General features: G+C 43.2%; 1 protein-coding gene across 5 annotated transcripts in view; it reads right to left on the bottom strand.

The window, feature by feature from the left end:
- sgtb.L (small glutamine rich tetratricopeptide repeat co-chaperone beta L homeolog) overlaps positions 1-13784 on the bottom strand; it is a 34530-nt gene that overhangs the window by 13175 nt on the left and 7571 nt on the right. For 4 of the 5 annotated variants that reach the window (XM_018245605.2, XM_018245617.2, XM_041580589.1 and 1 more), the window contains 3 exon segments: positions 4632-4681; positions 1658-1760; positions 162-262 (listed from right to left, as the gene is read on the bottom strand). In XM_018245605.2, coding sequence (XP_018101094.1) covers positions 162-262; positions 1658-1760 — 204 coding nt within the window. In that variant the 5' untranslated portion in view covers positions 4632-4681. 5 annotated transcript variants of the gene reach the window in all.

The following is a 13784-nucleotide window of genomic DNA, read 5'->3' as shown; positions in this document are numbered from 1 at the left end:
AGTTTTATTCACAAATGTAATAACATGTTTGCTTTGTAATGTCTGTTGGATATTTCTGGTGCAAATAAAAACATTTAAAAAAAAAAAAAAGATGGCCAGTCTTTTCATCTTCTAGGTGGGGCTTTACCAGTGCTCTGTAAAGGGGAAGAATGAAGTATCACCTTAACTACTTGTGAGAAAATGTCTTCCAATGGTTGTGACACTGCAAGATGCTTATCTTCAGGGCAGATCTTAAAAACAGTCTCCAGGCATTGCACTGCAACTAAAACATGTGAAACATTAGTGTTACAAAGGAAAAGAATAACAACATTTTGTTTTACCAGCACTACCACTCATTTCACTTAATGGTCGTTTTAGGAGTAATCTGCAAGTATAGTTGCCTAAAAAAGCACTTGGCTTTGGGTGATCCATTTACCACTCAGGTGCCACTGGATTAAAGGCTTCACCTGTGAAAAATAATCTTCACCCGTGGACAGTGTTGGACTGGGACACCAAGGGCCCACCCAAAAACCTTAGACCAGGGGCTCACTCTCAGTACTATTATTCTTCTTCTCCTCGCTCAACTCCTATTCTCCTAGTCTCTATTCTTTACATACTATAATCTATTATTCCATATGTTTAGCAGCACAAGGGCCCACAGAAACCTGGGCTCACCGGGAGTTTTCCTGGAATCCCTGTGGGACAGTCCGACACTGCCCGTGGCCCTGAGCTTGGCACCACCCTGTAAGGTGGGCTACCAGCAGCTATAAAGGAGCTCCTGCTGCAACTCCCAGCCAGAGAAAGAGTGTGCAGGAGGAGATAAGTAATCCAGGGGCCCTGGGACTGATTGGTTAATCTCACACAGGAGACCCCTGCCAACTTTACTGACATCTTTTTGGACCCGACAGAAAGAGTGGTTCAGATATGCAGTCAGGCAGGACTGTGAGGTCAAAAACAGTATTGAAGTCATGGCAGGCAGAAAAAAGCAGTCAAGATTAGGCATGGGTCAAAACCAGAAAAGCAATAACAGAGAATTATGCTTAGGCACAGAACTGTATACACAGAGCTAGCATGGCAGTGAGTATGTGTTTAAACTAAATAAGGCAGAACACGCATGACTCAGTACCTATATGGTGGGCACACATGCACAAACAGAACAAGGGACCAGCGAGGGGAGATGGACCATTCTCCTAGGGCATCTAACATTGGTAAAGGTTCCAAGGTTTTCCAGATTGGCAGCATTTAAATCCTATTGTAAGGAAGTGTGCCAAGGAAGGGTTCCAATTCACTCTGCCAAAGGTACCTTGGGGCTATATAACGGCAGGGCTCATTTACAAAGATGGCCGGAGTTGTGGTGCAAATCAATCACATTCATTAAAGGTACTTAATCCGAATGGCCCCTGATAGAAACGTTAAGAGAAATGATGAAAACCTAGGAATTCAAAGCAGGATTATTGGGATACTGATCATTTTTGACTATGAACAGCAACCAACTAAATAGCCAAAGCAAAAGTTTTTAGCAGAGACAATGCATGGCAACGGACCTATGAACAGATTTCTGAATATAAGCTTTTTTTATTGTAGGAACCTTCCAGGAATTTCCTAACAAGAGCATGGATGCCTCGCATTAATGGAATAGCATCCAAAGATTAATGGATTTCTTGAGTTAATTATTTACCTTCCAGGCTCTCTTGCTCATCTGGTGAGCACACTTCCTGCTGACTCTGCTCTCTCAGGAACTGGACCACTGAGTATACCAGGCGCTGCTTGATGGATGACATCTTTCCAGCCGGGACAACACAAGTAAATCACATTAACAAGAGAACTTGGTTTTACCTACAATGAAATCTCTTTCAGCTTAATGTGATGATGAAAATATGAAAGCCCCGATATGCTGTAAATCAATCTTTAGGACCAATTCTGTGTACATTTCTGTTGACACACCAATACATTTCCATTCACTGAGATGAGAGTTTAGATTTAAAAAAAAAAATATGATTGGGAAACATTATATATCAGAAAGTGTAACATAATTTTAGACAGGAAGCCAATTATGAATATTCTACTAGAAGCAAATAGACATAAATTCAATCCAGACACAAATCTTTTTTTTCTAGCCATAAGACAAGTCCCTGGTACCCTGATAATATTAGCTTGTTCTGATTTTCTTATTTCCCTTTTCTCTGTAATAATAAAACAGTAGCTTGTTCTTGATCCCAAATAAGATATAATTAATCCTTATTGGAAGCAAAACCAGCCTATTGGGTTTATTTAATGTTTACATGATTTTATAGTAGATGTAGGTATGAAGATCCAAATTAAATTCATTAAAGGAACAGTAACACCAAAAAATGAAAGTGTTGTAAAGTAATGAAAATATCACGTACTGTTGCCCTGCACAGGTAAACTACTATAGTTTATATATATATAGTAAAAAAAAGTACAGGTTAAATAGTGGATAAGAGATAACACCATTATGTTCTACAGAGCTTATCTGCTGTGTAGCCTGAGCCTTTTATACTTTGAATGACTGCCCCCATTGCTACACAGCAGCTTATTTATATAAACAATAGTAGTGTTTCTGAAGCAAACACAGCAGTTTTACGAGTGCAGGGTAACACTGCATTATATTTGTATTTTTTTAAATTTTTGATGTTACTGTTCCTTTAAGTCCCGAGCATTCTGGATAACAGGTCCCATATCTGTATTATCAATCTTGCGAGGGCCTATTTTGGGATAGGAAAGGGCATAACAATAGGTAAAGCAGGTCTAAAGGCATGTGACTAGGGTGCAGTTGTACGGGGTATTGCCCATCCGCCCTCACCTATTCCAACTTGAGACTCCTTAAATTATGGGCCTTTGGGATTGGACATGACATCTCTGTCTTGGGCCCCAGTACTAGTTGGCCAACTATGAGAGAGTGGCCTTGTGACTGCTAGGAGTAACAGAACAGGGCCTAGTGGAGTGATGTAAAAGCTTAAAATTTGCCAGTCAGTCTCCAATATTGTACATTGGGAAATCAATGCCCCCTATCAGAAAACACCACTGTTGGAATGTAGCCTGTATATGTGCAAATCTCTACTAAAACTTTCCCATGTGGATGCTTTGAGGCTGTAACCATTGGGAAACTTCACATTAAGTGTCCTAATTTTATAGCTATATTATGAACCATGAGAAGTGTAATTTTCCTAACACAAATTGTTTTGGCATGGTGAAAAATGTGTAATTTTAACATTGTAAGCAGTACAAGTAATTTAAAATTGTGGAATCGTTTTTAAGGGGCTGATTCACTAAGGGTCGAATATCGAGGGTTAATTAACCCTTGATATTCGACTAGGAATTGAAATCCTTCGACTTCGAATATCGAAGTCGAAGGATTTAGCGCAAATACTGCAATCGTACGATCGAAGGATTATTCCCTTGATCGAACGATTAAATCCTTCAAATCGAACGATTCGAAGGATTTTAATCCAACGATCGAAGGAATATCCTTCGATCAAAAAAACTTAGGAAAGCCTATGGAGACCTCCCCCAAAGGCTAACATTGACTTCGGTAGCTTTTAGCTGCCGAACTAGGGGGTCGAAGTTTTTTTTAAAGAGACAGTACTTCGACTATCGAATGGCCGAATAGTCGAACGATTTTTAGTTCGAATCCTTCGATTCGAAGTCATAGTCGAAGGAGCCCATTCGATGGTCAACGTAGCCCAAAAAATACTTCGAAATTCTAAGTTTTTTTACTTCGAATCCTTCACTCGAATTTAGTGAATCGGCCCCTAAATGTAAGTTCAGTTGAAAGTAGTGTCTGTCTGTCCCTTTCTGTTCTCTGGCTCACTCTTGCAACAATGTAGAAGACCCATAGCCATTAAGCCAACCAGAGGTATAACTACTATACAGCAGACCTCAGGGTCACAGAGGCACTTGGGGACAGTGGGGTCTGGAATGCAAGGTATGCAGTATAGCACTTCCCTGGCCTCCAACCACTTTCCTCCCTTAAATTGAAACTAACAGCATCTACAGACAGCAATTGGGAGTTGCTGTTAGGAGGGACTGTTCTCACTGGGCCCACCCAAAGATTTTACTTTGCTGGAAGCTGGCTTTATTAAGTTACGCAACTGAAGCCACCTGTTCTCATTTGTTATCATTTCTTCTTTCAAGCTTAGATCAGCCAAAGGATGCAGGTGCACACCTGGTCACTCAATATCATACACGGTGCTTGGGGCATAGGAGGACGGCACCTTCACTATTCAATGCACACGTATTCTTTTACTACCCGTGTTTAATGTCAAGCCAAAAAGGTTACAACGTTTCGGGGGCGTACCCCTTCATCAGGTGGTCTGTGCCTCCCAACTCCACCCTTAAATATGTAAAAAATATAATCTCCACCCACTTCAGTTAGTTAACAATTAAATGTCAAAAGAAATAACCACAGCCGTATGGTTTCCCTTGCATCGCAAGAAACGTCCAGAAATTATATACAAAAGTCCAGGATCCATGAAGTAATTGGAGTTTCACCAGTAATTCAAGTAAAGTCCATAAACATTCAACTAGCTCTAAAGTTTGAAAAAATCAAAAAAAATTTACAGATGGGTACAATCAAAATACAGGATTAATGACCTAATACAGTTATTCAATTAGGAAGGAATTGATCATACCTTTCCTTTTCTTATTACTTTCTATCGAAAAAATATCAAGTTAGGGGAATCTGTGGAAAAATGGAAACAAATTAGCAACATGATACAAAATGGCATCATGATACATAGTTACAAATAACACACCAGGCTAAACTCCTCATTTAACCCCCTTGGTGTCTGCGTCTGTAGTAGCCATATCCAATAAGCCTCACTTTGTGCCAATTTTAACTTGAGACCTTGACCAGGTGTTCGTATTTTTTCTAGTACCTGCCATCTTAACTGCGATGTCCTATGGACTTCTTCAAAAAAATGTTTATATAAAAAAGTTTCTTGCTTTTTCTTTTTGTCACTAATCTCCATAGTTTGTTCAAGCTTACTCAGTTTGCAATCATGCATGCACTTATTTTGCAGCTTTTATGGAGTATAAAGGAGTAAAGTGTTTGATTAAGAGCCTACTGAGAAAAGTGAATATATTTGACTACTCTGGGTCCATCTTTAACTTGGGGCTTCTGCTGCTTATCTGGTGTAGACCCTGCCTGTTGGAGTGTTTGTCCCTACTTGTTTGCATATTTTTATGTATGTTTAGCACCCCTTGTGAAAGCTATGGGAATTTCATGGTGGTAAACGTGGCCATCACAGACAGAAATGTCTACCCTGACCTGGATTCTGTCAGGAGAGCCCGATTGTGCTGCTCCCAAGATGGTGGTTCCCATGGCCGCCATATAGGTAACGGCACCGGCATCTCGTCACTGGCATGATGATGACACCTGTCCGGCACAGGTTCAATGCCCGAGTATAGGATTTGTTTTGTTCATTCCTGGGTGCTTGATATTTTGTGTGTTATTGATTCATGGACTTCTAACCTTGCCTGAACCTTGACCTTGCTACTATCTGCCTGCCTATTGAACTCTTGCCTGGATATTGACTACTACGCCTGATCCCTATTTGTACCGCCAACTTGGACTTTAACCATTGGGCTTCTTCCTTGGTCCTGACTACTCCTACTAGCGATACTGCCAGATCAAGAACGGCGGTAACTCTAGGCATCCCCAGCATTAATAGACACAGTTATGCACCTTTCATCTAGGGTTTCCACCTTTTGATAACATTTCTACTGGCCAGTGGGGGGCAGGAACAAAAGGAGGCGATCAGAACATAAAAGGGGCAGGTTGTGCCGTAAAAGGGGGCAAAGCCACGTCAAGCAACGGCCAGAAGGCAGGTTGAAGAGCCATCTTGGCAGAGAAAAGGTAAGTTTTGGATGGATTGGGGAACGGCCAAGTGCTTATTATGATAATAATAGTAATTAATCAAAATGGAACATCAGCTGGTGCTTAGCCATTGGATTTATATAACAAAGCCACACATTCATATCTGTTACCCCTAGATACTTATTATCTCCAATACCTTTTTTTTTTTATATGATGCCATTTCTTTTAGCCAAGAGGCGTTCCTGAGGAGTGAGGAGCAAGAGCTGCCGGCTGAGGAGGGAGAAGCAAGGACCCAGGACCCAGGACGGATGGCTGAGTAGGGAGGAGTGAGGAGTAAGAGCTGATGGCTGAGGAGGGAGGAGTGAAGAGTAAGAGCTGATGGCTGAGGAGCGAGGACCCAGCACAGAGGCGTGATGTCTGCCTTTGAGGATGGGTGAGTGAAAAAGCAGGCATTCCTCTGGCATAGGAGATTGCATACAGGACAGAGATTTCGCCTAAGGATGTCCTAAAATGCAATCCCAGGGTCGCACCCTCCTCCTTCCTCTCTCTGGTTCACACAATAAAGGTGCATCCAGGGGGGGCAAGAGCCCCCCCTTGCCCCTATGTGCGGACGCCAATTCTCCTGGGGCCATTGTATCCAGTTTACGAATCCATGGTATATACAGGGTTTCCTAAGGGGCAGAGACCTTGTGATTGGTGCAGCATGGCTAATGCCAAACGCAGCCACAAAGTGTCGCTGTGCAACAATATAAAATGAGATGCCATGTGCTCAGACACCCATTACAGATTATAGTGTTACAGTTTTGCTGCTGAACCTTATTCACGCTGGAGATAGTGAATCCTATCCGGCAAAATGTAGGCAAAAGGGAGTTCGATAGGCCTGCCAAGGCTGGGCAGGATCCTCCAGTGCCTGAAAGCTCAACCATGGAGTGTTTGGAGTTTGGATTTCCGGATTTTTATGTTCACACCATGGAGAGTGTTGAGAGCTGCAGTTCTGCAATGGATGTCAGGAGAGCTCACGCTATAGACAGTGTTGGGAGCAACTACCCGAAGGATTCAAGCCTTGTTATGTGCTCGACTGGGAGAGTCTGGAGCCTATAAAGAGATCATCGCTGTAGATGCCTGTCAGCTCTGTGTGAGACTACCCGTCTGTGGGACTCCTTTGGGTTGAGTGTTACCTTAGGGAAGGGGTAGGAAAGGATGAGGATTCAGCGATCTCCTGTTTGGAGAAACAGACTGTTTGTGTGACTGCCACATGGGAGCAAATACTTTCCATTGGGAAAGGTATTTGGGTCGGTAGGTAGGTACCTAGGACTGGTACTCTTTTGGGGACACGGGATGGAGACTCTTGGGCTGCCAAAATGGAGTTGCGGGACCGTTTCTGGCAGGGAATTACCAGGACTGGACTGCTACAGGTTCCTAGGGTAGTGGGTCATGCTTTGAATGCTTTTATGTGTATAATGTTACATTTTACTTCCTCTTTAAAATTGCACTTCTTTGTATAAAGTTTATATTTTTATATAATAAAGTGTGTGATTGATTTGTTTCCTGATGGGACTATCCTCAGGTGTATTCTGGGACCCCATTAGGTGGAGGCACTACCAGAGAGGAGTTTCCTAGTACCTTTCACTTAGCAAAGGGGACTCAGGACCTGCATCGGTAAGAATTATGAGATGTACCACCTTGGCACCAGGGGGGTGGTCAAAAATGGGTTACATAGTGAATAAAGTACCCCCTATTGTAAAATATATGGATATTATAAGTCACGAGAAGTTCCGTGACTATATAAGCACGAGGCAGATGGAACTCCAAGGTTACTTCTTATATCCTCATATTTTCCAACAAGGGGTACGTTATTTATTATAATACACAAGTTTTAGTGAGTCAGGTGACAAAGTATATCACTACTCACCGTTTATAATTGATGACATCACTAGTCACCGTTTATAAGGATATAATTTGCAAGATATTCATGGCTTTTTGTGTAATATATATATATAGTTAGTTATATAGGTGCACTCCACATATAGGTTACAAATATGTAAAGCAAAAAGTTAAGAATGGCACACTCAGGGTTTGTATATTATGCATAAAAGGAGAGTTCCAAACCAGGACCTTCGTCAGGATCAGTTTTCATATATAACGGGTGCTTGATCTAAATTATATACTGCACATACTTGCCAAGAAGATCAGCTCATCAACATCTATTATTAGTGATTGTTTATTCGTCTGTGCATACCAACGTTTCGATCAACATTTGGATCCTTGATAAAGATCCAAATTTGGATCGAAACATTGGAATGCACAGTGGAATAAACAATCACTAATAATCAATGTTGGTGCGCTGATCTTCTTGACAAGTATATATATATATATATATATATATATATATATTATATATATATATATATATATATATATATATAATATATATATATATATATATATATATATATATATATATATATATATATATATATATATATAAAAAATATATAAACCATTGTTTCTGTTTTTACATTACCTACGTAGAAACACTCTCCATCAGGAAAGAGTGTTTATAAGCTAAACATATTTCCCTTATAGTTAATAATGCATGAGGGCTGCATAACTAGAGATGTCGCGAACTGTTCGCCGGCGAACTTGTTCGCGCGAACATCGGGTGTTCGCGCTCGCCGGAAGTTTCGCGAACGTCGCGCGACGTTCGCCATTTTGGGTTCGCCATTGTTGGCGCTTTTTTTTGCCCTCTCACCCCAGACCAGCAGGTACATGGCAGCCAATCAGGAAGCTCTCCCCTGGACCACTCCCCTTCCCTATAAAAACCGAAGCCCTGCAGCGTTTTTTCACTCTGCCTGTGTGTGCTGAAGAGATAGTGTAGGGAGAGAGCTGCTGCCTGTTAGTGATTTCAGGGACAGTTGAAAGTTTGCTGGCTAGTAATCGTTTTGATACTGCTCTGTTATTGGAGGGACAGAAGTCTGCAGGGGTTTGAGGGACATTTAAGCTTAGGTAGCTTTGCTGGCTAGTAATCTACCTTCTACTGCAGTGCTCTGTATGTAGCTGCAGTGGGCAGCTGTCCTGCTTCTGATCTCATCTGCTGACTGCTGCAATAACAGTAGTCCTTGTAAGGACTGCTTTTATTTATTTTTTTGTTGTTTTACTACTACTACTACTACTACTACTATAAGAGCCCAGTGCTATTAGTCTAGCAGTGTTGGGGAGTGGGACTGGTGTGCTAATCTGCTGCTCCTAGTAGTTCAGCAGCACCAACTTTAATTTTTTTTTTTAATATTCATTTTTTTTTTATTTTACTTTTTTTTATTTTACTACCGCTGTAGTAGTGTATAAGTTGACCTTTTAGGCATTATTTGCCCTGTAGGCATTATTTGCACACTGTTTTCTTCAACCCGCCATCGAGCTGTGTGACCTTGTTCACATTCTGTCTAAATATCCATAATATTACCGTCTCCAGAAAAAACACCGGAGTCACTTTTTTCAAGCAGCCATAATATATTTTACGTAATCCGTATCCACCGCTGTAGTAGTGTATACGTTGGCCTTGTAGGCATTATTTGCACACTGTTTTCTTCAACCCGCCATCGAGCTGTGTGACCTTGTTCCCATTCTGTCTAAATATCCATAATATTACCGTCTCCAGAAAAAACACCGGAGTCACTTTTTTCAAGCAGCATTCATATATTTTACGTAATCCGTATCCACCGCTGTAGTAGTGTATACGTTGGCCTTGTAGGCATTATTTGCACACTGTTTTCTTCAACCCGCCATCGAGCTGTGTGACCTTGTTCCCATTCTGTCTAAATATCCATAATATTACCGTCTCCAGAAAAAACACCGGAGTCACTTTTTTCAAGCAGCATTCATATATTTTACGTAATCCGTATCCACCGCTGTAGTAGTGTATACGTTGGCCTTGTAGGCATTATTTGCACACTGTTTTCTTCAACCCGCCATCGAGCTGTGTGACCTTGTTCCCATTCTGTCTAAATATCCATAATATTACCGTCTCCAGAAAAAACACCGGAGTCACTTTTTTCAAGCAGCATTCATATATTTTACGTAATCCGTATCCACCGCTGTAGTAGTGTATACGTTGGCCTTGTAGGCATTATTTGCACAGTGTTTTCTTCAACCCGCCATCGAGCTGTGTGAGCTTGTTCACATTTTGTCTAAATATTGATAATATTATCGTCTCTAGAAAAACCACTTGAGTTACTTTTTTTCAAGCAGCATTCATATATTTTACGTAATCCGTATCCACCGCTGTAGTAGTGTATACGTTGACCTTGTAGGCATTATTTGCACACTGTTTTCTTCAACCCGCCATCGAGCTGTGTGACCTTGTTCACATTTTGTCTAAATATTGATAATATTATCGTCTCTAGAAAAACCACTTGAGTTACTTTTTTTCAAGCAGCATTCATATATTTTACGTAATCCGTATCCACCGCTGTAGTAGTGTATACGTTGACCTTGTAGGCATTATTTGCACAGTGTTTTCTTCAACCCGCCATCGAGCTGTGTGAGCTTGTTCACATTTTGTCTAAATATTGATAATATTATCGTCTCTAGAAAAACCACTTGAGTTACTTTTTTTCAAGCAGCATTCATATATTTTACGTAATCCGTATCCACCGCTGTAGTAGTGTATACGTTGACCTTGTAGGCATTATTTGCACACTGTTTTCTTCAACCCGCCATCGAGCTGTGTGACCTTGTTCACATTTTGTCTAAATATTGATAATATTATCGTCTCTAGAAAAACCACTTGAGTTACTTTTTTTCAAGCAGCATTCATATATTTTACGTAATCCGTATCCACCGCTGTAGTAGTGTATACGTTGACCTTGTAGGCATTATTTGCACACTGTTTTCTTCAACCCGCCATCGAGCTGTGTGACCTTGTTCACATTTTGTCTAAATATTGATAATATTATCGTCTCTAGAAAAACCACTTGAGTACTTTTTTTCAAGCAGCATTCATATATTTTACGTAATCCGTATCCACCGCTGTAGTAGTGTATACGTTGACTTTGTAGGCATTATTTGCACAGTGTTTTCTTCAACCGCCATCTAGCTGTGTGTATTATCGTTTCCAGAAAAACCAACTGAGTTTTTGTTGTTGTTGTTGTTTTTTTAAAAATAATGCCAGGCAAAGGCAGGCCGCCACGCAGAGGCCGTGCTAGGGGCCGTGCTGCTATGCAATCCTGTGGCCCTAGCAAATTGCCCAGTTTTAAAAAGCCAATGACCCTGAACTCCCAAAATGCTGAAGAGGTAGTTGACTGGCTTACACAGCACACCCCATCCTCTACCGTTTCTAACTTTACCACAACATCCTCCTCATCCTCCACTGCTATGGCCACCCCACGTAACACTTCCTCCACCACCGGTGCCCCTTCTTCACTGGGGTCAGAGGAGTTATTTTCCAATGAGTTTCTTGAACTGAGTAATGCGCAACCATTATTGCCAGAAGAAGATGAAGGAGATGAGGACCTTACACCAGATTTAATTCTGGCAGAGAACACGATAGAGATGGACATAATGAGTGATGAGGAGGAGGTCCCCGCTGCTGCTTCCTTCTGTGATGTGTCAGAAGAAATTGATGCATCTGAGGAGAATGATGATGAGGAGATTGATGTTTTGTGGGTGCCTAGTAGAAGAGAGCAAGAGGAGGGTAGTTCAGATGGAGAGACGGAGAGTCAGAGAGGCAGTAGGAGAATAAGACTTAGAAGAAGCAGGGAGGACAGCCCGCAGGGATCAGCAGGGCAACAACATGTATCGGCACCTGTGTTCAGCCGGCCAACGCACCCGCCATTGCCGCCAATACCGCCAACTCCGCCAACTTCTACTGTTACCGCCAGATCGCACACTTCCAAAAAGTCAGCAGTGTGGGATTTTTTTAATGTGTGTGCCTCTGACAAAAGCATTGTAATTTGCAATGAGTGCAGTCAGAAACTGAGCCTTGGTAAGCCCAACAGCCACATAGGTACAACTTCTATGCGAAGGCACATGAGCGGCAAGCACAAAGCACTTTGGGAGCAACACCTCAAAGGCAACAGGCAAACTAAAAGCCACACTCCTTCTGGTCCAGCATCTTACTGCTCTACCTCTGCTCTCCTTGACCCGTCTGAACCACCCTCCACTCCGCCTTCCACCTTGACCACCTGTTCCCATTCCCAGTCATCTGCCACCAGCCAAGTTTCTGTGAAGGCCATGTTTGAGCGTAAGAAGCCAATGTCTGACTGTCACCCCCTTGCCCGGCGTCTGACAGCTGGCTTGTCTGCACTCTTAGCCCGCCAGCTTTTACCATACCAGCTGGTGGACTCTGAGGCCTTCCGCAAATTTGTAGCAATTGGGACACCGCAGTGGAAGGTACCCAGCCGCAATTTTTTTTCTAAAAAGGGAATACCACACCTGTACCAACATGTGCAGAGCCAAGTTACCGCATCTCTGTCACTTAGTGTTGGGCCAAAGGTCCATATGACTACTGACGCATGGTCCTCCAAGCATGGTCAGGGCAGGTATGTCACCTACACTGCCCACTGGGTGAACTTGGTAATGGCTGGGAAGCAGGGAATGGGTAGCTCAACAACAACAGTGGAGTTGGTGTCACCGCCACGGATTGCACGCGGTTCTGCCACCACCTCTACTCCTCCATCGCTCTCTACCTCGTCTTCTTCTTCTTCTTACTCTGCTGCTGGGTCCTCCTTCTCCTCCTCCACACCTGTGCACCCCCAGCTCCCCCTAGGCTATTCGACGTGCCAGGTACGCCGTTGTCACGCTGTCTTGGGGATGACGTGCCTGGAAAGCAAAAACCATACCGGATCTGTACTCCTGTCATCTCTGCAGTCACAGGCCGATCGGTGGCTGACCCCACACCAACTGCAGATCGGAAAAGTGGTGTGTGACAATGGAAGCAATCTGTTGGCAGCGTTGAGACTAGGCAATTTAACACATGTGCCCTGCATGGCACATGTGTTAAATTTAATAGTCCAACGTTTTGTCTCCAAGTACCCAGGATTCCAGGACGTTCTCACCCAGTCCAGAAAGGTGTCGGCCCATTTCAGACGTTCCTACACAGCCATGGCACGCCTTGCTGACATTCAGCAGCGCTACAACATGCCAGTCAGGCGTTTGATTTCTGACAGCCAGACTCGCTGGAATTCAACGCTCCTTATGTTGGAACGTCTGCTGCAACAACAAAGGGCCGTCAACGAGTACCTTTTTGAACTGGGTGGTAGGACTGGATCTGCACAGCTGGGGATTTTTTTCCCCCGTTACTGGGTGCTTATGCGCGATGCCTGCAGGCTCATGCGACCTTTTGAAGAGGTGACAAATATGGTCAGTCGCACCGAAGGCACCATCAGCGACCTAATACCCTTCGCTTTCTTCCTGGAGCGTGCCGTGCGACGAGTGACAGATGAGGCTGTAGACCAGCGTGACGAGGAGCTGGAAGCGCACGATTTCTGGTCGGAATCACCAGAACGAACCCAGGCACCTGCTGCAACGCAGGGAGAGGTGCCAGAAGTGGAGTCAGAGGAGGAAGGTGGCTTTGTGGAGGAGGAGGAGGAGGACCAACAGGAGCAGGCTTCCCAGGGGGCTAGTGGTGACCTTTTGGGGACCCCTGGTCTTGTACGTGGCTGGGGGAGGAGACCGTGGATGATGCAGTCCTTGATAATGAGGAAGCGGAGATGGATAGCTCTGCATCCAACCTTGTGAGAATGGGGTCTTTCATGCTGTCATGCCTGTTGAAGGACCCCCGTATCAAGAGGCTTAAGGAGAAGGACCTGTACTGGGTCGCAACGCTACTAGACCCTCGGTACAAGCATAAAGTGTCAGAAATGTTACCAACATACCACAAGTCCGAAAAGATGCGGCATTTACAAACCAGCCTGCAAAACATGTTGTACAATGCTTTTAAGGGTGATGTCACTTCAGGAACTCATCAACA

This window comes from Xenopus laevis, chromosome 1L (assembly GCF_017654675.1).
Source record: "Xenopus laevis strain J_2021 chromosome 1L, Xenopus_laevis_v10.1, whole genome shotgun sequence".
NCBI lineage: Eukaryota > Metazoa > Chordata > Amphibia > Anura > Pipidae > Xenopus > Xenopus laevis.
Note: the sequence above shows the minus strand (reverse complement) of the source record. Positions and strands in the feature narration are given on the sequence as shown.